The sequence below is a fragment of the Apteryx rowi genome, unplaced genomic scaffold, assembly GCF_003343035.1.
Source record: "Apteryx rowi isolate R43461 unplaced genomic scaffold, aptRow1 scaffold_125, whole genome shotgun sequence".
In the NCBI taxonomy this organism is placed as follows: domain Eukaryota; kingdom Metazoa; phylum Chordata; class Aves; order Apterygiformes; family Apterygidae; genus Apteryx; species Apteryx rowi.
Window position 1 is genome coordinate 1,147,322 of NW_020447475.1, and position 26,277 is coordinate 1,173,598.

General features: G+C 41.8%; 1 protein-coding gene across 1 annotated transcript in view; it reads left to right on the forward strand.

The window, feature by feature from the left end:
• The window catches only part of DEPTOR (DEP domain containing MTOR interacting protein), a 77,332-nt gene that overhangs the window by 32,637 nt on the left and 18,418 nt on the right, over positions 1 to 26,277 (forward strand). The window contains exons 3-8 of the mRNA XM_026055700.1: positions 573 to 696; positions 7,208 to 7,386; positions 20,601 to 20,786; positions 21,462 to 21,596; positions 24,848 to 24,918; positions 25,645 to 25,749. Coding sequence (XP_025911485.1) covers positions 573 to 696; positions 7,208 to 7,386; positions 20,601 to 20,786; positions 21,462 to 21,596; positions 24,848 to 24,918; positions 25,645 to 25,749 — 800 coding nt within the window. The remainder of the gene's footprint in view (positions 1 to 572; positions 697 to 7,207; positions 7,387 to 20,600; positions 20,787 to 21,461; positions 21,597 to 24,847; positions 24,919 to 25,644; positions 25,750 to 26,277) is intronic.

A 26,277-nucleotide genomic window follows, 5' to 3' on the forward strand; every position in this document is an offset into this window, starting at 1 on the left:
AATGGCAATGAGATCATGGCCCTGCGACCGCACACAGATCTCTAGTTCTTCCTGTTTGTTCCCCAAGCTGCGTGCATTGGTGTACAGGCATTTCAGRGAGGTGATCGAGCATGCAGGTTTCCCAGGAGGGATACAAGAGGATCCTCCATAGCCACATCCATTCTGCAGCAAGTCTCAGGTTTCCTACAGCATTGCTTAACTGATTCAAGTAACATTAAGAAGTTAGCCATTCCTTAAATTACTGAGAATCCTACTCGTCTTTAAACAAACAAGCTACCTGTTTTCATCAAAAGGCTTTCCAGGTATATAACAAATGGATGGGTTTTTTGCTGTTTATGTTTGTTGCAGTGCTCACTGAAATGGATGAATATGTTTCTCCTTCAAACAGAAATGTTGTTATCTATCTAAAAGTTATCATCTTCAATCTTTCATCCTTTGTTAGAACACAATACAGTTGTATGCTAAGAAATACGGGGGCTAGACCCCAAACGCGCTGTTTTGAAGTGATACCTGCTAAATGGATTCTCAGCTCTTTAACATCACTAAGATGCATTTTTAATTTTATATTTCAGTTTGTGATGAGCATAAAGAATTCAAGGATGCCAAACTCTTCTACCGCTTTAGAAAGGATGATGGGACGTTTCCGCTGGATAATGAGGCGAAGGTGTTCATGAGAGGACAGAGACTGTATGAAAAGTATGTTGCATTTCATATCCATAATGTGTTTTTAATAGTACCATAGGAGGCAAATGATAGTTGATAATCTTATTTTGAATAGTCAGAGACTTTCAAATCATGCAGTAATGGCTCTGTGTAATCACATAACTTATTTTGTAACCCTTTTTTCTCTTTCCTATTTTGCTTTTGTTGTTCTACAATGTTCTCTTGTAGCATTTTCTTCAAGTATGAAATAGCATTTTCTTCTGTTCTGTCTTGTAAATCCATCCTGTATGAGAACCCAATGTACATTTAAGCCCTTGCCCTCTACCAGTAAAAATAATTATTAATGGATGATTTTCTGTGAAAAATTGTAATCACAAGACCTAAAACTTTAGTATATCAAAATGTACTGAACAAGTGGCTACATGTCTGTTGAGATGCCAATATCTATGGCTGCACCAGTAGATATGATTTTAAATAAGTGAAGCTAATCTTCACTGTTCCAGTCTGCAAAGTTTCTGCATCAGAAAGATTATGTTAAAAGTAGCTGCAAAAAAAAAAAAGAAAAAAAGCCAAGAACATCTAATTAAGATTTGAAACAGATGATTATGCTGAGATATTGAATATCCCACTGGATTATTTCTGTCAAAAATCTAGGCAGTTTAACTATACTCTCAAATCTATAATTAATGACATTTTTATTCAGGATGTAGGGATTGTAACTTGGTACTTTCAAGCAGAGTGAACACAGAATGAAGCAGAAAGTACACATGTTGGCATATACTACAAACTGATGCAAAAGGTGTGATGTGTTATTTACCAAAGAGCTTGAAGTTTCATTCTAGACTTAATGCAGCACACGCTTGTGCTCGGTTAGAGCAGAAAGTCTACAACAGCCATGAGAGACACAGTATCATCTGGCTGGATTAATTTTGTTTCTCTCTTAGAATAAAGCAAAAATTAATAATTGCACAGAGAAAGATGTTAAACGGAAGGCTAAAACCACACCATGACCGCCCCTTGAAAGACCCCCTATTGCTCAGGCATCCCGGGGTTTTCCAGATTCCCAGAGCAGTGCCAGTCCCTTCCGCTTTACCCGCACGAGAGGGCAGACATGGAAGAGCAGCAGAACTGGGGAAAACTGCCAAATCCACTGTTCAAAGCTGACTTTCCTGCCAGGTGACTGGGTGTGTAGCTGGAAGCGCCTCTGAAACGCTCGCCGGCTCTTCAGGTTGCTGCCTGCTTTCCCACAGAGTGCAGCCCTGGCCCCGAAGCATGGAGCTGCTTCCACTGCGGCCAGCAGAGTATGTGTAGTTGAGGTTAAATGTTTCAGGCCAGTGGGAGACCAAAATAAAAGCATGTGTGGTGAGGAATCCTTATGAAATGTTGGTGTATGAAGAGTGGCAGGACTGAAGGATGACCTCTGAAATACAGGACCTTTGGTGCATGATGAAAGTTCATCACTGAGATGCACTCTGAATGCTATTTTTTGCCTCTAGCGGAAATCCATAGCGATATGCTGCTTTCTAAGCTGAATGGCTTGTGATCCAAGTGATCTTTGTACTTCCTGATTCTACAGATTAAAAGAGTCTTTCCTGAGGAGGCAAAGAGTGGAAAAATGAGGCCCCAGTTGCTTTCTCTAAATGTTATGTCACATTACATCTCATTAACCTTAGAGGCTTCCTGCTGCGTTCTTAGTCAAGATGCCATTCTCTTGCACTCATCCAGTCTTCTGTAAAGCGAAAAACAGAAACGCCCTTTGTTGGTAGTGTAAGTTTGTAAGGTGCTTTCATGCTCTTGTGTGATGAGTAAAGTACCTACTTGTACAAAGACCAAGAGATCAGTGGAAAGACCTATGCAGACTGTGTGTATTTTAGTGAAACTCTGTTACAGGTATCAGGCCAATCCCATGTTTATAAGCTGATGATAGATACTTTTTTCAAGGTTGGAAGGATATGAAGGACAATTTGATGAGAGAGCAATTAAACTGAAATATAAAGCAATAATTGTAAATGCCACTCCTTTTGTTCATCCGGTTTATCTTACAGTATACTAGTAGAAAAATGTTTATAACAATATAGATCGTTCCCATCTGGGGAAAGAAGTTAATGCCAAAAGGAGCACCTTTATCTGGATATAACTGCATCCGCATGAGGCGAATGCTCCTGGCCAGCATATCAAAAGGGTTCAGAAACTTTAAAACACAGCCCTGAATGCTAAATCCAGTATAGATTACAAAGGCATGGCATTTCGAAAGTAACCTATGATAGTCAAAGCTAGTAAAATTTCTCCATGGCTCATTGGAAATATTTTATATTCTTGAGAGATAAGAATGCATACCTGGGCTACTTGAGTTTCACTGTGCTTATTGTAGCAAATCCAGTCTGTAGAGCATTCTGATTTCATTATGCCTCTTGTCCATGCATGCTTATTAGCAACCCTTTCAAAATTTCATCGGCTACATTTTAAATTCAAAACCAAGTACCCAAAGTCAGCCTAGCACAGAAGAAGTTCTGTGGTGAAATGTATATGTGTAATGTATCTGCTGTATCTTGCTTATAATGTTGAGAAATAAAATATTAATTCAGCATAATTAAAATAGCAATTAAATGGCAACAGCTGAAGAAAAGAATATTAGGACACTGATTGCTGTCTATAGTATTCATGAAGAGATGTGAAGTCACTTACCAGTATATTCAACTTGTTTATCAAAAGACCTGTAGGTCTAATTTCAAGAGACATGGAACCATGCCAAAGGAAATTTATCTGAATCCAGCATATGTTTTTAAATCTTTGTCAAAACCTTTTAGTTCTTCCTGATCTTCATGAGGCTTTGCTAGTCTAAGATGCATATCATGCTATTCTCCGCTCTTCTTCACCTGTCACATTTGAGTTAGAGTGCTGTTACATTCAGAATCCAGTATAGTTTGTACTTGCCAAAAATTGTGGACATGTTATCGAATGTCATTCCGTGCAGATTTTTACCCTCAATGGATTATTTATCAGCAAAGTGAGTTAGGAGGATCAACAGATTGTTGAATGGATGGAGGAACGCACTGGGCATGAGGATGAGAAGTTCCCTGCATTCAGACAGCTGTTTAGGGCAAATGCTCTGTGCTCTCCCCTGGGATGCAGGAACATCAGGTCTGTCCCTAAGCTGAGGAGCTTCCTTCCCCTGTCTCCCTTCTACATGGCCACAGAGCTCCTTGTGCTCTGTATTCTCCTCTTCTGCAGCATTATGTCCTTCGCCTATTGTGAATGACTTCGATGGATGCACTTCTGTGATTAGAAGATTTAGAATCAGTCTCTGACTGTATTCTTGCTCCTTTTGCACTGAAAATCATAAATCAGCTCTGGTTCCCTGCAAATAAATGCAGACTTTGGTAATCCATTCTATGAACACACTTTGAGTTTCAAGTTTATAACTAGAGATGAAATCTGGTGGCTTTCTTACAGCTTTGACTCTCATGGTATCAGTTTTCATACTGTATAGGACTGACCAAAGAGTGAGTATAAGATAAGCATGTTTCATGTTCAACAAAACCCTCACTCCTAAGCAGACCTTTCCTGGGTTTTGTAAAAGTTCAATCTGTGCATGATATGCTCTTTTTACTATGTTTCCAGTCCTCACTAGGTTTTGGTCAGGTGCACAGAACTGTTGTGCTGCTGGTGCAAGCAGATTTAGGAGCTAAAAGTCAACTCATGACTTTGACTTTGACTGCAACTGAGATTTTCAACCAGATTTGTCACTGAAAGATATGCAGATTTATGGTTTTAATTTCAGGAAATCATTCAGATAATTTTGAGTCTGCATTCTTTGAATCACTTTCACTTTACCTCATCAGTGGTTAATTCAAATTTATCATCTGGTGCAGTTATTTAGATTAAACAAGGTACACATTTTCTTTTGAAAAGAATTTGAATTTCAGCATTTGGCTAAATACATTCCATTAAGGCAGAAGAACACATGTTTTAGCAAAGAATATGTTTTGACATGAATGGCCTAATGTTTTTTTGAAAAGAGAAGACAATGGAAGAGATAGAGGCAGTTTCCAGTTCTGGCTGATGAAAGGCCATTTTTTTGGCTGATATAAATTGGTATAGTTTTGTTGACAGCAGTGGACTTGCACTGATTTACTTCCATTAGTGATGTAAGTCTATGGATTCCTGTTTCTGGGTTTGTTAAACTGTCAGTTTGTCATGTCTGTTTATTCGCAAGTCCAAATCCTTTGCAGTTCTATTCTGGGCATATGCAGAAGGGTGTGAAATGTCAAGTTGAGTGTTTTTCCACTTGATATTTTTCCAGATTCCTTTTGTGTCTCTGTAAAAATCTAATGATTAACATCTCTTTTGCAAGGACCTTTCTATCTGCTACTTCAATGAGCCGGTTAACTAATTATAGACTCATCAAAGAACAATTAACACAAGCCTAAGGATTTTTTGTGTGGTGCCTGCTAAGCCTGGGTAACCAGTTCTGGGTAACCATGCAGCAGATGGTGACATGAGCTTTGGGTTTGCATTTTTTTCTGGGAGGAGAAAGGCCTGGTGAACAAGACACATTTAAAGATGGTCGTTCAGAGCTCTCTCTGTATTACATGTGGTTAGTGTGTGATGATGAGCTAAGTCTTGCATGCACGCACATGCAAATAAAAATGTAAAAAGGTATAAAGACTTAGCGAGAATTCTGGAGTCAATATCTTGTCCCTAGTGGCACATATTCTTGCTTTTGGCTTCATCCTTGACTTCAGCTAATTTTGACTTCTTCCATTCTTACTCAGCTCAGAAGTGTTGGCAGTGACACAGTAACACCTAATGAACAGTTCACTGGATCTGCCACTGGTCTCCAGCTGTGGCAGAGCAGCTCTTGACTGGTTTGATAATCTGCTGCCTGGTGGTCAGAGCCAGTCAGTTAAGGTTCCTGGTTAGCCCTCGCTGAACTCAAAGGAACGTATCTTTTGGGTGAAATAATACGGCCAGGTGCTATCAAATATGTTCATTGTAATTTCTAGTGAAACTTTTCTTGGTTTCTTATGATATAAATTTCCAAGGCTTGACTTCAGAATTCGGAAGTTGCCAAAGGAGGTGGTGGTACATGTTTATTGTGCTTTCCACTCCAACTTCAGTGTGTGGGTGCAGAGCCAGCTTCCACATCATGTTACAACTAAGCTTGCTTGCTAGTTTAGGCCTCGATTTTTGGAGGGAATATAAAATCAGCTGAGCCAATCTAAATTTTGTGCTTCTTGAAGTTAGATGCACAAAGAGCCAGAAAAAAGATGGGAAAAGATTATCTTGCAGTTTTCCATCCTATATGGGTTTTAGATACACAAAAGACACAAAAATGGTGGACAGGAGCTTAATTTCTTTGTAATACATGAACTGTAGACATACTGGTGGTTTAAGAACAAGATCACCTACATATGAATTTACATGAAATTCTAATTCTTGATGAGAAAGACAGAGATTAAGAGCTTGCCAAATCTTCCTGTTGTAGTTTAATTGTGCCCTTAATTTCAAAGTAATTGGTGAAGGAAAAAGACTTGTAGCCTTGTATGTGGAAAAGAAACTAGTCCTCTTATGAATAATAATGAATATTATAATGAATAAATATGAATAATAATGAAATTAATAAAGAAGGAGCCTATGTTGCTCTTTTTCTAATCAAAAAGTGGGATACTATTAAAAGGGAGCATTTCTGATTTCTTCTTCATTTTCAGACTGTCAAGCTTATTTTGYATTAACAAAATACTTGAGGCTTTTTTTTCCTTTTGTTTTTATATTGTTTCATTTATTTAGGTCACGCAAATATAGAAGAATTTATATTAGTGTATTTATTTAAGTTATACACCTGCCAAATGCTATGAGATTAAGAGACACTTCATAATGGTTCTCTGAAGTGCTCTTGCTCCGTGTTACACAGAGCAAACTGATGCAGAGTCTGAGGCTCAGATGTCAAAATGTGTTCAGGTGTCTAACCCCACTGATTACAGCTGAATCACCAAGGTTTGGAGACCAAATATTTGTCAGTCACCCAAACCACAGAACTACCTTTTTTTCCTTCCTCTAGAATTTTTCTGCAGCTGTTTTAAAGCTTATAAGGAGAATTTTCAAAAGCATCTAAATGACTTAGGGGCATAGTCCTGCTAACTGTAAAAGCTAATTAGGAATTTCTGAACGCATTAGTCACAAGGTCGTACTTTTAGGCTAATTTTCTTTCAAAGTTGATTATACATTAATTTTTAGAGCAGCTAAAGAACTAAATATGGACAGCATGTAAACTGAAAAACCTTGATTTCTTTTAGACAAAAATCACCAAACCATGAACCTTACACTGGGCTATAAAGTCTAAATTTCTTGACTAAGCTGTTAGTAGCAATCTTTTTGACTTTGATTCACATCCCAAATTTAGATTGTTAGCTTGAGGAGAGACCTAATAAGTCAGTGAAAGGTTCGCATCTGTTTGCTTAATATCAGTGAGATTTGCCGGACTAGATCTGGAGTTGTTTTTTGAAAAAGCATTTTCTCTATCAATTTTTTCCCCCCATTCCAGGCTGATGAGTTCCGAAAACACTCTTTTGCAAGCCAGGGAAGAGGAAGGAGTCAAATATGAACGGACCTTCGTAGCATTGGAGTTCATCGACTGGCTGATCCAAGAAGGAGAGGCCACCACAAGGACTGAAGCAGAGCAGCTTGGCCGCAGACTTCTGGAACATGGAATTATACAGCACGGTGAGGAACTCATGGTCAGGTAGCGAAAGCTGCAATCTGTGTAGTGTTTTCTTCAGGCAGAATCGTGTGCAGGGCTATTCAGTGTCTTGTTGATTGTAATATGTCCAAGTTCTAAACAATTTGAGATGCAAGTCTAGTCAACTTTATTTAGCAAAAGGGTGTTTTCTTCAAAAGCACTTAGTCTTAGTTCTGAAAATTCTACCTCAGATGAAGAAGAAAGCTAGGATTTGGGATTGCAACATAAGTATGTGAATTAAAATCAATGTTTTTACATATGTGGTAAGTAATTAACTTGGAGAACGTGTTATCAGCAGTGAATGCAACTGAGGTAAATAGCTTTTTAAGGCTCAAGTGGGGATTAGAGCTATAAATAAGCTCAATTCTCTGTGTAGAATAAAATTGACAAGTTCTATATATCCTCCTACTTCAGGGCATAATCTGAATTCAGTAAAGAGACTTCCCCTTTCTGTTACGTTGCACAGTTGTTCTGGTATGTCTGGGTAAGAACGGGGGTATCACCTTCAACTAAAGCATTCTTATATTTTCCTGGCAGTTTAATTTCTCTGAGGCAGGAACCTAATACTTGTTCATGGTCCAGCACAATGTGGCTGGCAGATGCACCTTCACCAAGGAACTCACTCCATAAGGGTGGAGGAGACAGTTTTCTCACTGTACTGCCCCAAGGCTGAAAAAATGAACACCCCTGGTACTAAAGACTGTTTTATATTCTGTCATCATCTATTCGCAGTGCAAGCTGCACTTCTTGGACCATGTATTTTCCAACATAAATGTGAAGCTGTGCCTGTGGGAGTGATGAGGAGGGTGCTAGAAGATGAAAGAACAAACTAGCAGAAGCTGTTAGCCGCGTTACTTAGTGCACAACAGGGAAGTAATCAGATACTAGTGATCTGAATGTTGTCAAATCTACATTAGTTATGACAGAGCACAAACAATTCACAATATTAACAGGCTGTTAACATGCACGGTGCTAGATCGGCTAGATTGTCAGGCTGCCATTTGGTGAGAAAACCTAGTCGTAAGGAATAAACCACATAGAGAAAAGATGGGGGGATAAGTGACCGGCAGTTCCTTCATGGTTGTAATCATGCTCACATTATCTTTAGCTTCCAATTACTAGGAACAACATCTGAATGTTTACAGCAATCAGCTTCCAGTTCTATAATTACCCCTGTGCTTCCTATGATTTATAGGGTGCCAACTGCTTGCAACTTGACGGACAGGGAAGGTATTCCTCCCCTCCTCTTTATAGCAGCAATGATTTCATTCCTATTTTTATCCAAGCATTTTCTGTATATTATATGAGGTAAGCTTTCCTTAAAAAAAGGGGGGGGGGGAAGAGGAGGGAGATTTACACTCCTACTGAGATTTTTGTAGAGGAATTAAAGTCAGGACTTGATATGTGGTGCAAGCTGGATTTACTTTGCTACTGAAATGTTTGCAGAGCTAAGAAAGTCAGCAAGTGACATTTATTGCAGATAAGCATGGTTCTCATTAGCTAAGGCATACGATCAGCAGGGTGCATTGGCAGGGAAATAATGTTGCCCCCGTCAAGCAGGATTTCTGGTGGGATTGCCGGTGCTGTGCTGGCCCCTCACACCTGCTTGGTTTGGCCTGGCCTCTTCTACACAGTTTTATACCCTGCCGGTCCTCTCGTAGCATGCAAAGCACCTGTTAGAAAGAGATTTGAAACTCCTGAAGTGACCACAGAAGGGGCGTTGGGAATGGACTGGTTGCTGGAGGAAGTGGCCTTCTTGCCCTGGGGTGCTCTCAGGCTCCTCACTCAGCTTTCACCTTGGCAAAGGAAACTCAACAGGAATTTCACATTGCCTTGATGGGGAAGTTGGAATCAAAATAAAACTGAGTAATGTCCTTGAGATTTGTCTTTATCAGTGGCCATACTTTGTGTACACTTCTAAATAGGGATTCATTCTCCTGCGGGTTTCGCTGAAACATTTTGTCCAGATAGTGTTAGGAGTTATTGCTGAATGTACAAGCTGAACTGACAGGGAGCTGGTGTGACATTCACTTTTGGCAGGTGGATATCATCTGTACGTTTTGTAGGTTTATGTAATGTTAGCTTCCTCAAATAAGGGAGCTAGAAAGGAGAGCTCCCAGTACGGAATTGTAGGTAGAAACTGGAAAATGCCGAGAGTGATGTTCTCTTTTTCACCGTCTCACGGAATTCTAGGGCCAGTTACCAAAATAAAAATGGTATTTTTCTACCTCTTAGTACTGTAAATTCGTTTCATCGTACTATGTTCCCTTTGTCTTGTGTGTCAAGCAGTAGCAAAATGCTGCTTGACACTAATTGGCACCCTTGTTGGCAGAACCAGCAGAAAGACTCTCAACTGAGCAGGAATAGAGAATAAAACATTTCCCTGCCCTAAAGGCGATCTTTTGCTAGCAGTATTGTTTGATATGCACAATGTGGAATAAAATAAAGCTTGCTCTACTATTCTTACTAATTCTTACTTATTACTTTACCTAATGCAACAGAAAGTAATAGGAACAGTTGTATCAAGTTGCCAATGTCAGTAATAATTTTCCAGCCATAACTGAATTGTGCAATTTATTTTTGGTGATAACAACTTTCATTTCAATTACTCAGAAAAGTTATATTTTGCAGCCGAGGTACTGTATTCAAAGCAATTTCCTGTCACATTCATCTTCACTTTAATTGGTCGGACACAAACCAGGTTTCACACAGGAAACATGCAGTGATGCTAATTTTAAAAAGGAAAACATTGGTTTAAGAGGAATTGTATAAATGCTGTAAAAACATCAAATGTTTCCGTTCAAAAATAATCTTCCTGATTTCTTTGAGCATATATAAATTTACACATTTCCCCTGCCRTATATGAAAATGATGAAACATGATTAAGGTTTTTGAATTGCTCCATTCAAAAATTGCACTGGTGCATACAAATCATAATCCACAAGCCACCGTTTTTACAAATAGAAGCCATATGTCCTTTTCTGTGGACTGATCCCCCTAGGTCCTCTGGAACAAAAAAATTACAGGTAGCAGAGTAGTATGCGCTGTACCCGAAGGCTTGTGTTGACACTGTAATTGCTAGTAGCTATTCTGCATTTGTCAACACTAATTATATTCCCCAGAATATAGGAGCAAAGACTATGGGAAGAAATTATAACCATGGACACACAGATTCAGTAAGAGCAAGGACAAAAGGAGCACAGAGCACATTTTTCAGCTGTATAAAAGCCCATTTTTAGGAAGATGAGGTACACAGAGCTTTGTAATATTTACACATAAGAATTTTCTCATGCAGACTGGACCTTTCCCATTTCTTCTTCTTTTGGAAATACAGGGGCAGCTTAGCTACTGTGGTCAAAATTCACATGTAGCAAGAGAAGCAACAAACTAGCACAGTTCTCTGCCAACTCCAGGGCAGCTCAGCCCAAAGTGAGGGGTGGGCTGGGGAGGCAGAGGACAGTGTGAGCACCCACACACAGTCACAGCTCTTGCTTCGTCTGGGAAGCAGAGGTACTGAGATGTGCAAGGAGGAAGGAGGGTATCCACAGGGCTCTTTTGTGCATTATTTTCTGGCTTATACTTGCTGGTTACGGCACCTACTGCACCTCTAGCCCCAACAGCAGTGCACCTCTGACATGATAGACTAAGTGCTGACCTCCTCCGAGATCTTGCTGTATATGGAAGTGCAGGGCATGAAGAAACGTCTGCCCATGTTGCAGACAGGTTTAAGGTCTGGAGTCTCCAGAGATAAATACTTTCCATTTTTAAGTCTGATTAATACTGGTAAGAGGAACTTATCCACTCTCAGGATAGCACCTGCACTTTGCAAGATGAACATTTGCATTTGGTCTGTGGCAGCGACTAAAAATAGAGCATTTTGAAATCCTTTTTAATATTTTGCAGACTGTAAATACATAGTGATTCCCCTGCATTGTATACAGCATGGATGCCATGTGCCTGCACTGCTCTCCAGTTCTCATCTGCAAGAAGTGCGTGTCTGAGCAGCAGCATTCAGCTTTCTTGCCTTTGTGCCAGATCCCATTCTGTCTCTTCTGCTGTTCCTATTTTCCATGCTGCTTCTTGCTGCTGAGTGCATGTGCTTTGTGTTATTTCCTCTCCAACACGCTGCCTCTGACTGTTGTCCAGCACCTTCCATCGTCTGTGCCCGCAGCCCATTTAGCCCAAGCAGTTTGCAGTATTGTCCACTCTGCTCCCTACCTGCTATGTGATTAAACAGGGGGTTAAAATTCAGATTCTCAACCTTAGAGCAGCACAAGAGCACATATGTGATGGGTTTTGGCTTTCCTGAATGACTGAGGGGTGGAAAAACCTCTTCTGTAGATGACTGGCTAGCAAATATCTTGGGTGAAACATTTTATTAGTGCTAGGATTTTACAGTGATAGTAAATGTGTGGTAAGATACCTCAAGGATGATGTAGGTGTCTTTATTTTTTTCCCCAATTAAAATACCATTCAGCTTTAAAACAGTTTAATTGAGCTAATTGTACTTGGCCAGCTCCTGTGAGTTCAAGGCGGGTGCATGTCCTGCTGGCTCATCACAGAAGCAGCTGCTTAACACCTCGCAAGAGTTAACCTTTTATCAGCAAATTGCTTTCTGAGATGAAAACAAACATTTCTTAGTGACTTAGTGAGAACAGTAAATATTGACTTATGCTATCTCCCTGTCTCTGCTAAGAAGTCTTAAAACACATATTTAATTTTACCCTTTATATAGCAAAATTTCCCTTAACAAAAATGAAAACTGCATTCAGTTTTAATTGTCAAGATACCTGATGCAGTTGAAGGTTCACTATAATTGTGGAAGTAGATGAAATATCTAAAAATATATTATTTCTCTTGGTTTTATTGAAAAACTTCCTTTCTCACATCTAAAATTTCTGTAAATTGTAACTTATGTGTTGTTACATTTAACTTTTCTTATTTCTTGAGTGAAAAATTGCCATGTATGTGAAATATACACTTCTTCCTTGGTTTAAGATATCTCTTTGGAACCCCTTTTTATTTTCTTGAAAAGATCAACTGCAGCTCTCAATTTATACATGCCATTGAACCATCCCATAAGTCCTTGACTTAAATGGGTCCTAATCATAGGTTTTCTTCTCCCAAGTTAACACACAGATTTTTAAAATAATTTTTTCTAGTTGTTCTAATACCTGGCTCACACCAGCTGTCCAAAATATCCAAGTATTCACTCAATGATACTCCATGTTAAAAATGGTAATGTCTCATTTTTGCAGATGATACCTCAATTTATCTCAGTAAAACGCAAACTTTTTGCTAGTCTTTGAATTCAAGCAACACAGTTGCATGACAACTCTGTTTTTAGCGTAAGCCTGCTTCCCTCGGAGGTGATGCCGTGCYGAGGCAACGGCCTGTTTATTTCCGTGGCAGTTCTTCCCTGGCATTTCCAAATGCATAAGGACAGTAACCTCACCCACTGCAGTTCAATCACTTATGCTAAATCTGCAGTACACTTTGCATATTTTACAATCAAATAAATAAAGAAACCCACACTATCTCTGCAAGTTTTTCATGATTCTACCCTAGCAGGAAGGTAAGAGAATAAGAAGTTTGCATGCGACTGTATAATCTTTCAACTTCTATTACAGCAGCTTTTCATTGCGCTCTCCTTGCACACAGCAGAAATGTGTTTGTTTTTTTGAAAGAGCCACGCACATCGATGCGTTACATAAATAGCATATGAAGGCTTCTTTTCGTATTAAATACGGAATTCTATTTTTCTGACAGAGAATGGGTTTCAGTTTTTAACAGCTGCAACAGAAAAAAGATACCCAGATGGGCCTTTTCATCTTCTGCTTCCCTTGCCCACAGCCTGTGTACTTTCCATACTTTATTTGGAGGCAAAGAAAAGCAGTTGGCTATGTTCTGTAAACTTGCTAAATTGAAGACAAGAAGTCCTCATATACAAACTGAAAGGACTGCTGAAACGAGTGTGCTTTTTATTCTAGAGTAAGYAGAGTGTCTTTGAAAAGAGACTGCAAATAGGCTGCAGACCTGCTGGAAAGACAAAAAATAAATGGAAACATTTATCATCTTACATAGTTTAAGGCAGCTAAAATAAAGCATTAATGCCCTGAGCAGAGCACACCGCTTCATGAAGAGCAGGATGCTCAGTATATTTTAGTTAGCAAGGAACTTTTAGCACCTGTGCATTGTAATCCTGATCCTTTAAAGGCAGCGTAAAGGTTGCCTAGACRTTTTTTGCGCTACTCGAATATGTCACATTTCATGGAACCAGCTCAGAAGACGTGAGTCTCTGATTACATCGCAGCTTTTTTTCTGGACCTGCGATTGTCGCTTGTCGGACACGTTTACTGGCTTCTTCCCGACCTCGAAGGAGCTGGAGCAGCTCTGTGGATTTATATTTCAGTGGTAGGGTCTGCTGCACTGTTTCACGAGAGGAGGTCAGTCGCAAGCAGAGCGGTTCAAACACAGATCCAGCGTCCGTTTCAAAATCCTGTAACACAGGTGAGGAAACAGGACCGTTTTAGTACCGCTAGTGTGCCAAGAGTTAAAAATGCCGGTTGAGTACATTCACAGGTGGGTTTATCTGCAGTCCGCGTAGCGTATACGCGTGCATAAAAGGTGGAAGGGCAGGTGTGGTGTTTGTACGGCACGGGGAATCGCAGCCCGAGGGCTGTCTGCTCGTCGGATGCCCGGGCGGACACCGTCCCCCTTCCTCGAGGTGCCGGAGCCCCGAGCAGGTGGGACCCGTCAGTGTGCAGAAGGAAGCTCATCTGAATAGGCGCCCCTGTGAAAATGCCTTTGCAGACGCCAGATTAGCTTTAGGAAAACAGGAAGCCTCCGAGAGCAATGGGAAAAACATTGTGCGGTGCAAAATGAAGTGTGGTTTCTGTTTGGCCGGCAGCGCGCGTGTGCGGGAAGGGCCGGAGGGGAGGAGAGCGCGGGCCGGTGGGCAGCCTCGCGCCGCAGCGGCATCGCGCCGAAGGCCAAGGGATCCCATCTGGGATTTTCTTCCCCAGTTTGCAGGCTCACCCGAGCTGGGTGTGAGCCAGAGCGGACACGCAGCACTTCCAGTGAGCTGCTGCGAGAGGCAGAGAGCGAGCTGGCAAGCGGCCTGCGGCGTAGGGCAGGCAGCGGCTCGCTCACGCGTGGACACACGCGCTTTGCCGTGTCCCCAGCTATCTCGAGGAAGGAGCCTTTTGGGGACGCTTCGATGCCTTCCCGCTGCCCTGGGGCACGAAGCGGCCGTACCCCGGCGCGAGGGAGCGGCTCGGCCCGCGGCAGCTTCGTGCTCGCGGGGACGCGCGGAGCAGCTGGGACGYGTCGCCGGGTTTGGCCTGCTGAGAAGCGCGGCTGTCGCGTGGTCGCAGGCATTAATCACCGCCATGGAGATGTACACAAATTATCAGCGCAGAAGAATCCCATGGAAGTGGAGCTGTGGGAGGGAGCAAGCCGGTTATGAAAATGCCCTGTTTTTTAAGGCATGAGTCACACCATTTATTAAAATAGGCTTTTGTACCTTCTGAATCCTCCTCAGTTCTGTGAAATCAACAGAAAGCTAATATTTTTATCTCTGCTGTGCATCCGGCGGCTTGCAAAAGAAGGAAAGGCTGTTTGAGCCCCATGCAGCTCCCGGGACTGTATGTCAGAACCTGAGAAAAGATTTGTATGGACATCACAGTTCGTATTTTATATACTTTGACAGAAACTGTGAAGTAGCCACATGCAGGAACCGCTAAAGTTGCAACAGCAGGTACTCACAATCTGAGAAACACCAAAATAAAGAGTCTGATTTTTCTCTTACTTAACACGAATATAAATGTGGCATAACAATCTAAAATCTTTGCTGATGAAGTTTGCAAACTCTATGGATAGATGAAACAGTAAATAAATCGTCAAACTCCATTAAATGGCCATTGTGCAGAAATACGTGTGTTTTCATGTAACTAAATAGAAGGTAATACGCCTAGGAAATGAGAATATAGGCTCTACTTATGGGTATGAAGCGATGCTGGGAATGGAAAGGTGTAAACACAAAGGTGTAACCAAGTCCAGGGATTTAGAAGCTAAAGTTAAACAAATTCAACCTTGAGTTAAATCTTTATAGCCTGGCAGGGAAAGCAACTGCATACTTGAACAGCTTGTAAGGGGAAGAGTTGAGTGATCGTTACAGGTTACTTTAAAGTAAATTAGACTTTAAAGTAAGATTAAACTCTACCTTTGTAAGATTCAAAGATAAATTTCTAATTCCGTTTCTAGAGGAATTCTGTGGCCTGTGTGTGCGAGCGATGCGACTGGTGGGCTGTTACTGTACCTCCAAAGCCTGACAACGTGACAGTGAATTAAGATTCATGCTTTTCACCAGCGGGTTTTTTTTGATTTTGGAAGTCACCAGTCACCATACATTTTCTTGGCTGTCTTTGGCACAGTTTGCTTTTGCTTCATAAGTTGCACATCGTAACACGAACATGTTGCCACCTGCGTGTCAGGGAATTTAACTGGAATGAAAACTCAGCGAAGTCGCCCCACCTCACTGTTTACGTCACCTTCATCGTGCACAAAAACCTGGTCCTGATACTCATCAGCCACAGCCTGAGGTTTTAAGACAGACTGAAAGGGGTGCCACTTTGCTGTTCTGGGTTGTATTACGAAGTGCAGTGAGCTCATTCGGGTGTAGTTAAGCCAGTCCCTATCTGGAGGCAGCAACCTCCACTGAAGGGACACGTATCTGGGGCGAGAACCTTGTCCACCACCACCAGTTTATCTGCTGCTGCCTGTGAGTCAACACCCCACGTTGGCTCCAGGTAACAACCTCTAAATTGCCTTTAAAGAAATCCCTTCAGAGCAAGTCTGTGCAGTCCCCTGGGCATCCTGCAGTCAGCGCTGAAATTTTTTCACTCCCGCTTTTCTCTGCCGATTTCAGCAAAACGCTGCCTGTTAAAGGTGGTGAGCCGAGCACCCATGCCTACTCTAGCACCACTCGCTCAGCGGTTACCGAGCGTAACAAAACCAAACTTGGTGCCTGCTCTGTGTCTTGCGTTCACGTGCTTGGGATTTATTCCAGCTGATTTCCTCAAGGACAAGAGCATGCATAGCTCCTGCTGCTTAGTTTTGACACTCAGCCATTTCATCTGGGGAGTGCTGCAGAGAACAACTTGCATTGGCATCTGCCTCCCCTCCTTCAACCTGCTCCTTCCGACCCGTGGCCTGGAAGTCCTGGTTTTGCACAACATCCTTGCAGATAAAGTCAGCCTGCGGCAGAGTCCCAACATGGACATGTCAGCCCAAATGATGCATATGTCAGAAAGCTGATTCACGGAAACCTGATGTGTGGGGCACACTGATAATTTTTGGTGATGTATTTTGTTTAACAATACATGTACAAAGGGGCAGTTTGAGGTAAATACTCCTGTTTAACTTTGGACTTCGAACCTTTGTTTCTTGAGCCTCTCCTTAAATGTACATAAGCATAACTTTTTAGCCAAGGAATACGCATAAAGTTACATGGTGCTATGAATAAGTTATTTGCTCAAGCTGAGGAAGCAAGCTGTTGTTCTAATATTCTGACATGAAGTGTGAGCTGTCAGTAGAGAATGGGAATTATACTATGAAAATCAATGAGCACTCAAGATTCTGTGCTAAGACTACTTGACATGAGCATTTTGGTTACAAACTACTTTTTGTGTTTCTACACAAGGCTTGATGATAAAGTAAGATAGAGTCATTGTGTAAATAACATACAAATATGCTATAACATACTGATTATTTTAATTTCTTAAGACTATCAGAGCACTTCAGTTAATTACACAAACAGAACAAAATAGTTTTACTTAAGAAGAACTGTAGTTCCATGATATTTAAATAGATTTGGAAACAATACTGATATTTCTAACATTGCAAGCATTTGGTAACAGAAATTCTGTTTGCAGGTGAGTATTTGTGGGGATCTCTTTCATTTAAGGTTTGGATTATGAATTCCGGTAGTGTGTTGAATAAGTAGAGCTTGTCATTTTAAGTTTTAGGGAATCCTCTAGGATGTCATTACAAAGAAAGGAAGTTTTCTCTATGTGCATCAGGTTATTCTAATGTTGTGGTAGGATGTTACTAGGGTACTTTTAGTTATTGTGTTAGTGGTCTGAAGATGAGCCTGCTAGCTGAGAACACCTCTGTCTTAACCTTGCCTCTGACAGCAAATCATTTTGTGGATGTAGGCAAGACGCCAAATCTGTCCTCTGTTTCCTCTCTTCAAAAACAGTGGTTGTTACTGAGTGTTGTTTAATAGCCATATGTGTCCAAAATGATGAGCACAGCGGCACCGTATGCCTGCAATGATCAAGGTGTCAGAACAAAGTAAGGGACTGCTTGCAGTGCTGACTTTTGACTTCCCAAAGCCATTTGGCTCATGGAGGATGTCCGCAGCTGATTTGAGGAATCAACAGATTCAGCATGGAAATGAAGCAGAGTAAAGCCAAGTGGCACTGGTGCTTCTAAAGCACTTAAACAGAGCCAGGCAACCTACACAGCAGTGTGGAAGAGGTTTGTTGATAGATGGCACTTGAAACATTGCAATTTGGCTGACTGGCATGACCTTTCTGCTTCATTTGTAAGAGGTGGTGTTTCTAAAAGGAGCAAAATCACCATTGCAGAGCACCATGCAAAATGCCTTACAGCCTGACAAGCTGCAGGACTCTGGAGTAGACAGCTTACATGGCAGTTTAGACACAGGCGCATGCGGTTTGGAAAGCTCCTGTGTCCTGATTACTCCTTGTGTCCCCAAAACCAAAGATCTGTTTGTATAGTCAGTGTCCTGTCTCTGGCAATGGCCCAGGCAAGTGGGAGCATGTGCCTAGGGAAAGGTATGAACAGGGCAAGCTTGTCCTCATATGTCCCCAGGCTGCCTAGACAGCTTCCAACAATTTGTGCCTCAGGGACTCTCTGAGATAGGAATAGCATCTTCATGTTTGTTATTAGTCCATGAGGGTTTTTTCTTCCACGAATTTATTCATTTGCTTTTTGAACCTATGTAAATTGCTATCAACATCCTGCAGCAAGGAGTCCCTTACCTTAATTACGCAACACTTTTTATTTGTTTTGAATTATTCTGCCTAGTTTCATTTGATGTCCTGTAGTTCCTGAATTTATCCTCTGTAAGTTATTTCTGATTATGTAAACCTTATCCTATGGCCCATGCCTCTTTGCCCGCCTGAAGAATCCTAGTCTGCTTACTTATTTGTCACAGGGAAGCCATTTCATATGCCTGATCATCCTCATTGCTCTTCTCTGAAACTTCTGCAGCTTATTACAGCTTTCAGAGATGTCCTCCCAGTAGTTTTGAGCATTGAGCTGAAGTATGTAATAAGTAATGTCATTTGCATCTACAACTTGCACTCTCCTGCTAGTGCCACCTGTGTCACAGGAAAGGGGATGGCTTTTTCCCCAAAGGTCTCCAGCAGGCTGCTTTTGGAGACAGGCTTCTTTGCGAGATGAATTTATGGTCTGACCAAAATGGCAGTTTCTGTATCCTTATGGAGGGCTGGGCTCTGAGGGTCACAGCTAGGACTGGGGTCTTGTTTATTGTCTGGCTCATGATAACTTATTGTCCTTCCCTGCCATGAATATTCTCTGAGACAACAAGCTGCTACAGAACATAACTGGGCTTTTCCCACTTTGAGGTTACTCCTTCAGCTCCCAAGCATCAAATGCCATACTGGAGGTGCATGTCTAAATATGGCCTTTTTCTCCAAGCTGTCATATATACAGTGTACTTATGTGAAGGCTGACGGTAAGAATTCTGAGTCAGATGGAGAGAATTAAGAAGGGGTGAATGTGAGAAAGGGAGAGCGTGCTGAGGGGCGCAAAGGAAGGGAGAGCAGGCTGGAGCCAGGGTGCCAAGCCCTGGGCACGCTGCAGCACCTCGGCTCTACAGCTTTTGGACCCCGTGCACTGGACACAGCCTAGAGCAAGGGAGAAGTCCAGTGTCTGCAGTAGGATGCTGAGGCCAAATGCCTGAGCGATGTACTCAAAGCTAAGGTTTGGCTGACCTCTGTGTGCACATCTGTGCTGTTGTTTATAGTTTATGTATGGGTATATATAGCCTACCAGTTCTTATGATCCAGTACTGGAAGAAAWGCAATTTATAAACTAGATAAATCCAGAATCTAGATCCCTCATGAAAAGGATCAGCCATGGGAATCACTTCTGTGGAACATGATCAGAAGAGCTAAGTAAAGACAGAAAATGCAGACAAAACATCTACTGCAGCAATTTAAGATCCTGCAGTGCTAATGCAGGAAGCATTCCAGATGGCTTTCCTGGGATTGAGCCCTGAAGGAGCCAGAGTGCCTTGGGGACCTGGCATAGAGCTCAGTCTAACTGCTGCATTTTCATTGCTATTAAGAGGCAGCATCAGTGATGGTGAACATGCAGACATTGCGGTGATGCTGCAGTCTGCAGACACAGTTAACGCTCTTGCTCTGACACCAGCAACCTGGGATTTGCTTTCAGTGTCAAAACAGGTTGTAATTAAGACTTCTGTTTGTTATATACAAAATGATTTTTGGCTGTGTGCCTGTTCCCAAACTTTGCATATCAGTACAAAGGAGAGGAAGTGGAATGCAGGAAGTGTCTGGGACATGGCGTCTGCAGTGATTAAGACAGAGGAAATACACAGGTCTCGATTTTTTGCTGTCCTGTAGCTCTGAATGAGGTAGTCAGTTAGTGCTCTCAGGTTCTGAGGGCTTGCCCTAGACTGAGGAATTTACAAAATGGTGCAGGGAGATGAGTCTGGTCTGTAGTGACCAGAAGTATCAAATTTACAGCAGGAGCATGCAAGGAGATGGACCATTCTGTAAYCTCTCACAGAAAAATATGGGATTTCCAGATCCCCTTGGCAAAAACAAGTGCTGTGTCATTAATTGAACAGAAATCCAAGGTATTGTAAAAGGTTCCTCTCAGCAGTGATCACTGAAGTTCTTACTGTGTTACCACAGCAGAGAAGTTCTTACCTATACTGAAGCTGTCCACATGATGCTGACAGCCTTTTTCCTTCTTCCGAATCTACAGAGGGGAGTGGAGAGCTCTGAGAGCTGATTTCTTATAGGAAGATGTGCAGCACGCGCATTGTAGATATATATTCTCTGATTTCAGTCCTACCAGGCATAGATTTTCTATCCATTTCTTTTTCCATTTCCAGTGTCCAACAAGCACCATTTTATGGAYAGCAACTTGCTCTACCAATGCAGAATGAATTTTCGCCGGCGACGGCGATTAATGGAGCTACTCACAGAGAAATCTCGCTTGATGCCAGAAAGCCATGACAGCCCCTTTTGCCTACGCAAGCAGAACCATGACAACAGAAAACACACCAGTTTTCTCTCAGGTGACTCCTCAGCTGTATTAATGTCTGTAGAGTGACTCCATGGGATGTTAGGCATCCTTTAGTATCCTTATATTGCAAAGGTTTTCAGTGTTTACCTGCAGGAAGCAGCACAGGGTATCATGTATCTTACTTGGTTCGTAGGGGTTGCCCATCCAGTTGACTTATCTAATCATCAGCTGTCTGTGGTGTTTCTGTTCCTGTATCAATAGCATTTTGGTTGTGTGGTTTCCCCCAAACAAAAAGCAGTGTCCATAAACAAACAGAACTGGATAAAATCCCCCCAAACCCCAAGTAATTTGTCATATACTCAATGTTGTGTTTTGGAGAAGAGTCAAAGTGAGGGGAGGGGGTTCTGCGATGATCACTGTATGGCAATATCTAGCAAGAACTGAAAGGATAAATGGGAAGGAAGTAGAAGGAAAACTGGAAAAACTTATTTCCGTATGTTGAAATGTCTCCTAGAAGATACCATAATGAGAGCAGTGGAGCCATTGGGTGACCTACAGTATTAGCATTACCACGCAGAGACTCTTCTAACTGCGGAGAACACACTAACCCCTTCCCAGTATTACCAATGAAGGCATGGTTTATGTTGCTATTTTAAAGAAACCAGGGAAATGTGGTTAATCACTAATACTAGTTCCCTTTCTCTCTGTCTTTTCTGTCTGCTTGTAGTGAGTCCCACCAAGGAGATAAAGATTGTGTCGGCAGTGAGGAGGAGCAGCATGAGTAGCTGTGGCAGCAGTGGGTACTTCAGCAGTAGCCCAACGCTCAGCAGCAGCCCGCCAGTACTGTGCAACCCCAAATCCGGTAAGCACCAGCCATCGCTGGCGATGTGCAGGAGACGGGATGCAGACCTCTGTTTGGGGAGAAGGTGATGTGAAGGATTCCTAACATTGCATATAAGTTTATCTTTTCAAGGATATATTAAAAATTCAGAGTCATGGATTTTTAAGGCCAGAGGGGACTATTATGATCATCTCGCCTGATGTCTTGCCAAAAACAAACCAGAGGCTCACCTCCAATAATCTCTGCATCAAGCCCATAACTGCAGTTTGAGCTGGAGTTTTATCTCTTAGGAGGGCATGCAGTCAGAGATCCAGATTTGCCTGTTCATTGCCAAGCACTGAACAGATTCAAATCTCCTCCTGGAGACATTCCTTCAGTGTAAGTCAGAGGAGAATTTAACTATCCAGTGGCCACTTGAGTTGCTAAGAAGTAACACAACTCAGCAAACAGCAGCATCTAAAAAAAGAGGAGGCACTGTTTGAGCCTGTCAGAGACAATTTTAACATTTTAGGTTGTTTAGGTCTTAAAGCAGTCTGTAAGGAAGGTAAAAGCAGTGTTAAAGCTTATTTTCCTTTTGAAAGGATTTCCTATCCCACACCGGAAGGTTAAACACACCCATTCTTACACAGTTTAGTTAAAATCGTTTCTGACTGTACATCTGTGAAGGGGAAAACAAACCAGGATAAATATTGTTTCAGCCACTTTATTTCCCTCAGAAACGGCCCTGAATTTCAAAGCAAATTCAATATTGCTCTTTGTGGTCCTTATTTTTTCAAACACAGTGGTCTTGTATGGGGCATCTGCAGCACTGCTGTGGTACAGAGAGAGGCTCGGTGCTGGTTCTGGGCAATGGTGGGGACAGGGTCGTGCGCTTGGCTTTCAAGGGGATGCTGGCACCTAAAGCGGTGACTAGAGATTTGTGCAGAATGGCTGTCAGAAACAGAGATGCAGCTACTGATACCCTTCCTTTCTTTCTGCTGTTAGCACATATCCTTCCCTCTCATTCGGCTTTGATGGGAATTCAGTAGGAGGGTCTAAATTAAGATCATTTGATGGCCTCGGTGTGCCGGCATGACTAGAAGCCATAACGCCAGACACTGGACTTGCTGTCCAGCCTGGGGGAATGCTGTCCGACCGGTTGGACGCTGCACGCTCTGAGCAAGCTGTTGGTCTGCATTCAGCTCTCTCTGCCAGTGAGCCTGCCCCTATTTGCTGAGTGCTGCAATATCATGTTTTGGAAGGATGTCTCTCAGGTATTCTTCCCAGAAGGTCTCTGATAGAGCTTGTGTGGTGAGCCTGCTGGCCCYAGTACATCATTAACTGTATCCTGGAAAAGTTTCTGTGACAGATAAAGGAGCATTTATGCACTGTCCATAAATGTTGGTGCTGTCTTAAGTATACCTACTATTCCATTCATTTATGGCTCTGATTATGTATGAAGTGTCCTCACGAGTAGTGAGAACAAGCTTATTTTAATGCAGATGATTACACAGCACTGGATGAGAAAGAATAGGTTGATGTTGCCCTTGCATAAAGTATTTCTTTTTTTTTAACACATGGTCCCATAAGACTAGTTTTCAAACTCTGAATAGCTTTAACAGRCTCATATTTTAAAGAAGACATCAGTGGTCTTACAAACAGGCTTATTTTTAAGAACTGTACAATTACCAGCAGTGCAGGGATCCACACATCATCTTGCACAGGTTAACATAAGGCTGTCAGATGCAAATGTAATAGGAGAACTCTTAACCTTCTGCTGGACTATAAAGCATTTTTCAGCAAGTAGTTTCCTGGTTTCTGGAACCAGAACATGTAGCTGTACTGTATGCGAATAAAYACAAGATAGGAATATATTGTCAGATGAGTTCTGTTGCACGCAAACACTTTAAGAAAAACAAGTCATGACTTGACCAGTCATGTAGAAAAGTGAACATCAACAACAACAAATTTCTGAAGGTATAGTGAAGGGAGGCATGCAAGGGAGTCCTGTGTGGACTATTTATCTGCTTCTGATTTGTTGAATGAATGTAATCATTCAGTTTTTTTAAGAAGAACTGGTGTGCTCTGCAAAGTATAACTCTGGCTTAATGACAGTTTGTCAAAATCCATGGGAAAAAAATATTGATTTGTGTTCTAGAATTCTTCCTACTCCCATGAATGATATTAAGAAATTTGCAAATGTCTTTACCGTCTGTGAGAAATTTTATCTTCCACCTGTGATTCAAAAGTCAGATATCATCAAAAGTATTTACTGCTAAAAAAARCAGTTATAATTTTAAAGGTGAAGCAGGCAAATACAATAAACAACATATATCTATCCATTGCCCTCCATTTTGTGAAAGCATTTACAGACATAAAAAATGAATGCAGGACAGTATCGGTTTGATTTGGCAGAACTTTACATTAACTTGGCTCAGGGGAAAATTACTGTGTAACGTAGCTGGGCAATGGGGAGTCACCTGTAGACACTGACTGGTATTTCCTTTCATGTAAAATCACAGTCCGCTCTACATGAACAAGACTTCTCTGGATGAGATGGGGTTAAATGCCTGTGCCTACCATTGCAGAAGTCTCTTTGCAGGGATAATTCCTGAACCCAGCAAGAGGAACGTTGCATGGCAATGTGCCACCTTCTTCCAGGGACACGGAAAATGCACTGCCCTCCCATCCCCAAGCAAAACTCGTGTCAAAGTTGGCAGAAAAAATGTGTCCAAAACTTGATTTCTGAAATGCCACAGAGTTGCTTCTCAGGTTGGGAAAAGGAAGGAAGGTTACCAAACTTTTCAGCTGTTTCAGTCTACATTTTTCTTGTATGTAACATAACCTTCAGGCTTTCCTCAGAATTTCCTTGTTACTTAATCCTGTGATTCAGACGGATTGAGCTGGAATAGCAGGTAGCACTGCATAGGCACAGGGTGAACCTGTGGGGAAAGCTGCTTCATACCAGGATCATCACTTGCTTCAACACTGGACACAGAAACAGCCTTTTCTGATGGCTGCGATGTTGGTCAGTGAATCCTGATTGCGGGCATCAGTGTCTGTTGCCTAAACGCCTTGGTTTTCCAAAGACCTGATYGTGCGCACACAGTGTTACTCTGCAGTACTTTTCGTAGCTCTTTTGCTACTTTTGAGCCAGCCTGCAAGAACTGAAAGAGCATGTGTGAAGTAAGACCAAAAAGGCACTGGACCCCAACATACTATTTTAGAGCAGTTTGTTATGAAAAACTCCAGAGGAATGCTTATACCGAATATTCATTTGTGTATCTTTACAGTATTAAAGAGACCAGTGACTGCTGATGAGCTCTTGATGCCGGGAGCCCCATACGTAAGAAAAACTTTTACAGTACGTTTCCAGTATCTTTCTTTATTTTCTGTGTGTTGTGCGAGTTGCATAAGATAATCCAAACAGACATTTTCTGATGGGATAACTAGAGCTTATTTGCATTTTCTAAGGCCTGTACTTTAAAATATCTGAGTCTGTTATCTGTACTTCCACACATTTTGGGTCTGATTCTGCACTTGTTTATCCTGTCATTATACTGGTGTAGTACTGCTGACTTAAATGGAATGTAAAATTACATAAATGCAATAATACTTGTATTAGACAAACTCACTTAAGCTTTGTGCTTTTGGTGACATTTGCACTGTAGGAGTGGATTATTTATCTACCCAAATTCAAGTTTTCAGTGTAGGTATACTCTTTCTAGTCTATGGCAGAAATTTTGATTCACATTCAGTATGAAAGAAAGCCTTTCTGAAAAGATGGTTTTGAACCTAGTCATTGAAAGCATTATTTTTACAGCCTAACAGATCAATGAAAAAAGTTTGTCAAAAGCCAAAAGCCATTCTTTGCCAAAAGAAAGAAATCATTTTGTTGATGCCTTCCTCCATAAGTGGTGCAACAGCCTGGACGGAGGCTTTGATAAAACGCTTATCTTCACACAACTTCCTTTACTATGCGGTGGGAGTAAAAACATGTTAGAATTAGGTTTTGAACCATCTAGATGTTTCCCCCTTGAATTTCGGGGAGCTGCCGGAAGATGGTCACGTCCTTCTGTTCTCTTTCAAGATTGTCGGCGATGCTGTTGGCTGGGGCTTCGTGGTGCGGGGCAGCAAGCCCTGCCACATCCAGGCCGTGGACCCCAGCGGGCCTGCAGCTGCGGCGGGAATGAAGGTAGGGTCTCGGGGACGYGGCGGTTTGCGGGCACTTGTGTCACTTGGCGACGCTCTTGGGCCGATCATCTTCTGGGCAGTGAGATGTGCTTGTGCTGGTTGGTGTCGAACGTCTTTCCCTCTGTTGCAGGCATTTCTGAGCAGCAAATTCAGTCACCTTTTGTCCTCCTCTTGTTTTTTTTCTTCTGTCCTTGAGATATTTTAAATTCCTTTTCTCACATGACACTCATCTGTTCTTTCCTAGTTGCTTTCTTGATCTTTCCATTTGTTTTTCTTTGTTTTTATTATTTTTTACCTCTTTCCCGCTCTGCACAATTTCTAACCTCCTTCCTCTCTGTTTTGCAATTTGTTTGCTCATTGCTCTACAGCTTTTGCACTTTGTATATGAAGAGACAAAATAAGACATGGCTATTTCAGAGTGAAGCTAGCATAACCTGCTCACTGTAAAGTGGTTCGGGTTCAAGACATAGGTTTGGGAAAGAAGAACGTATGCCRCTTCTGTATTTCATAAGGAGTTAAAATACTTTTA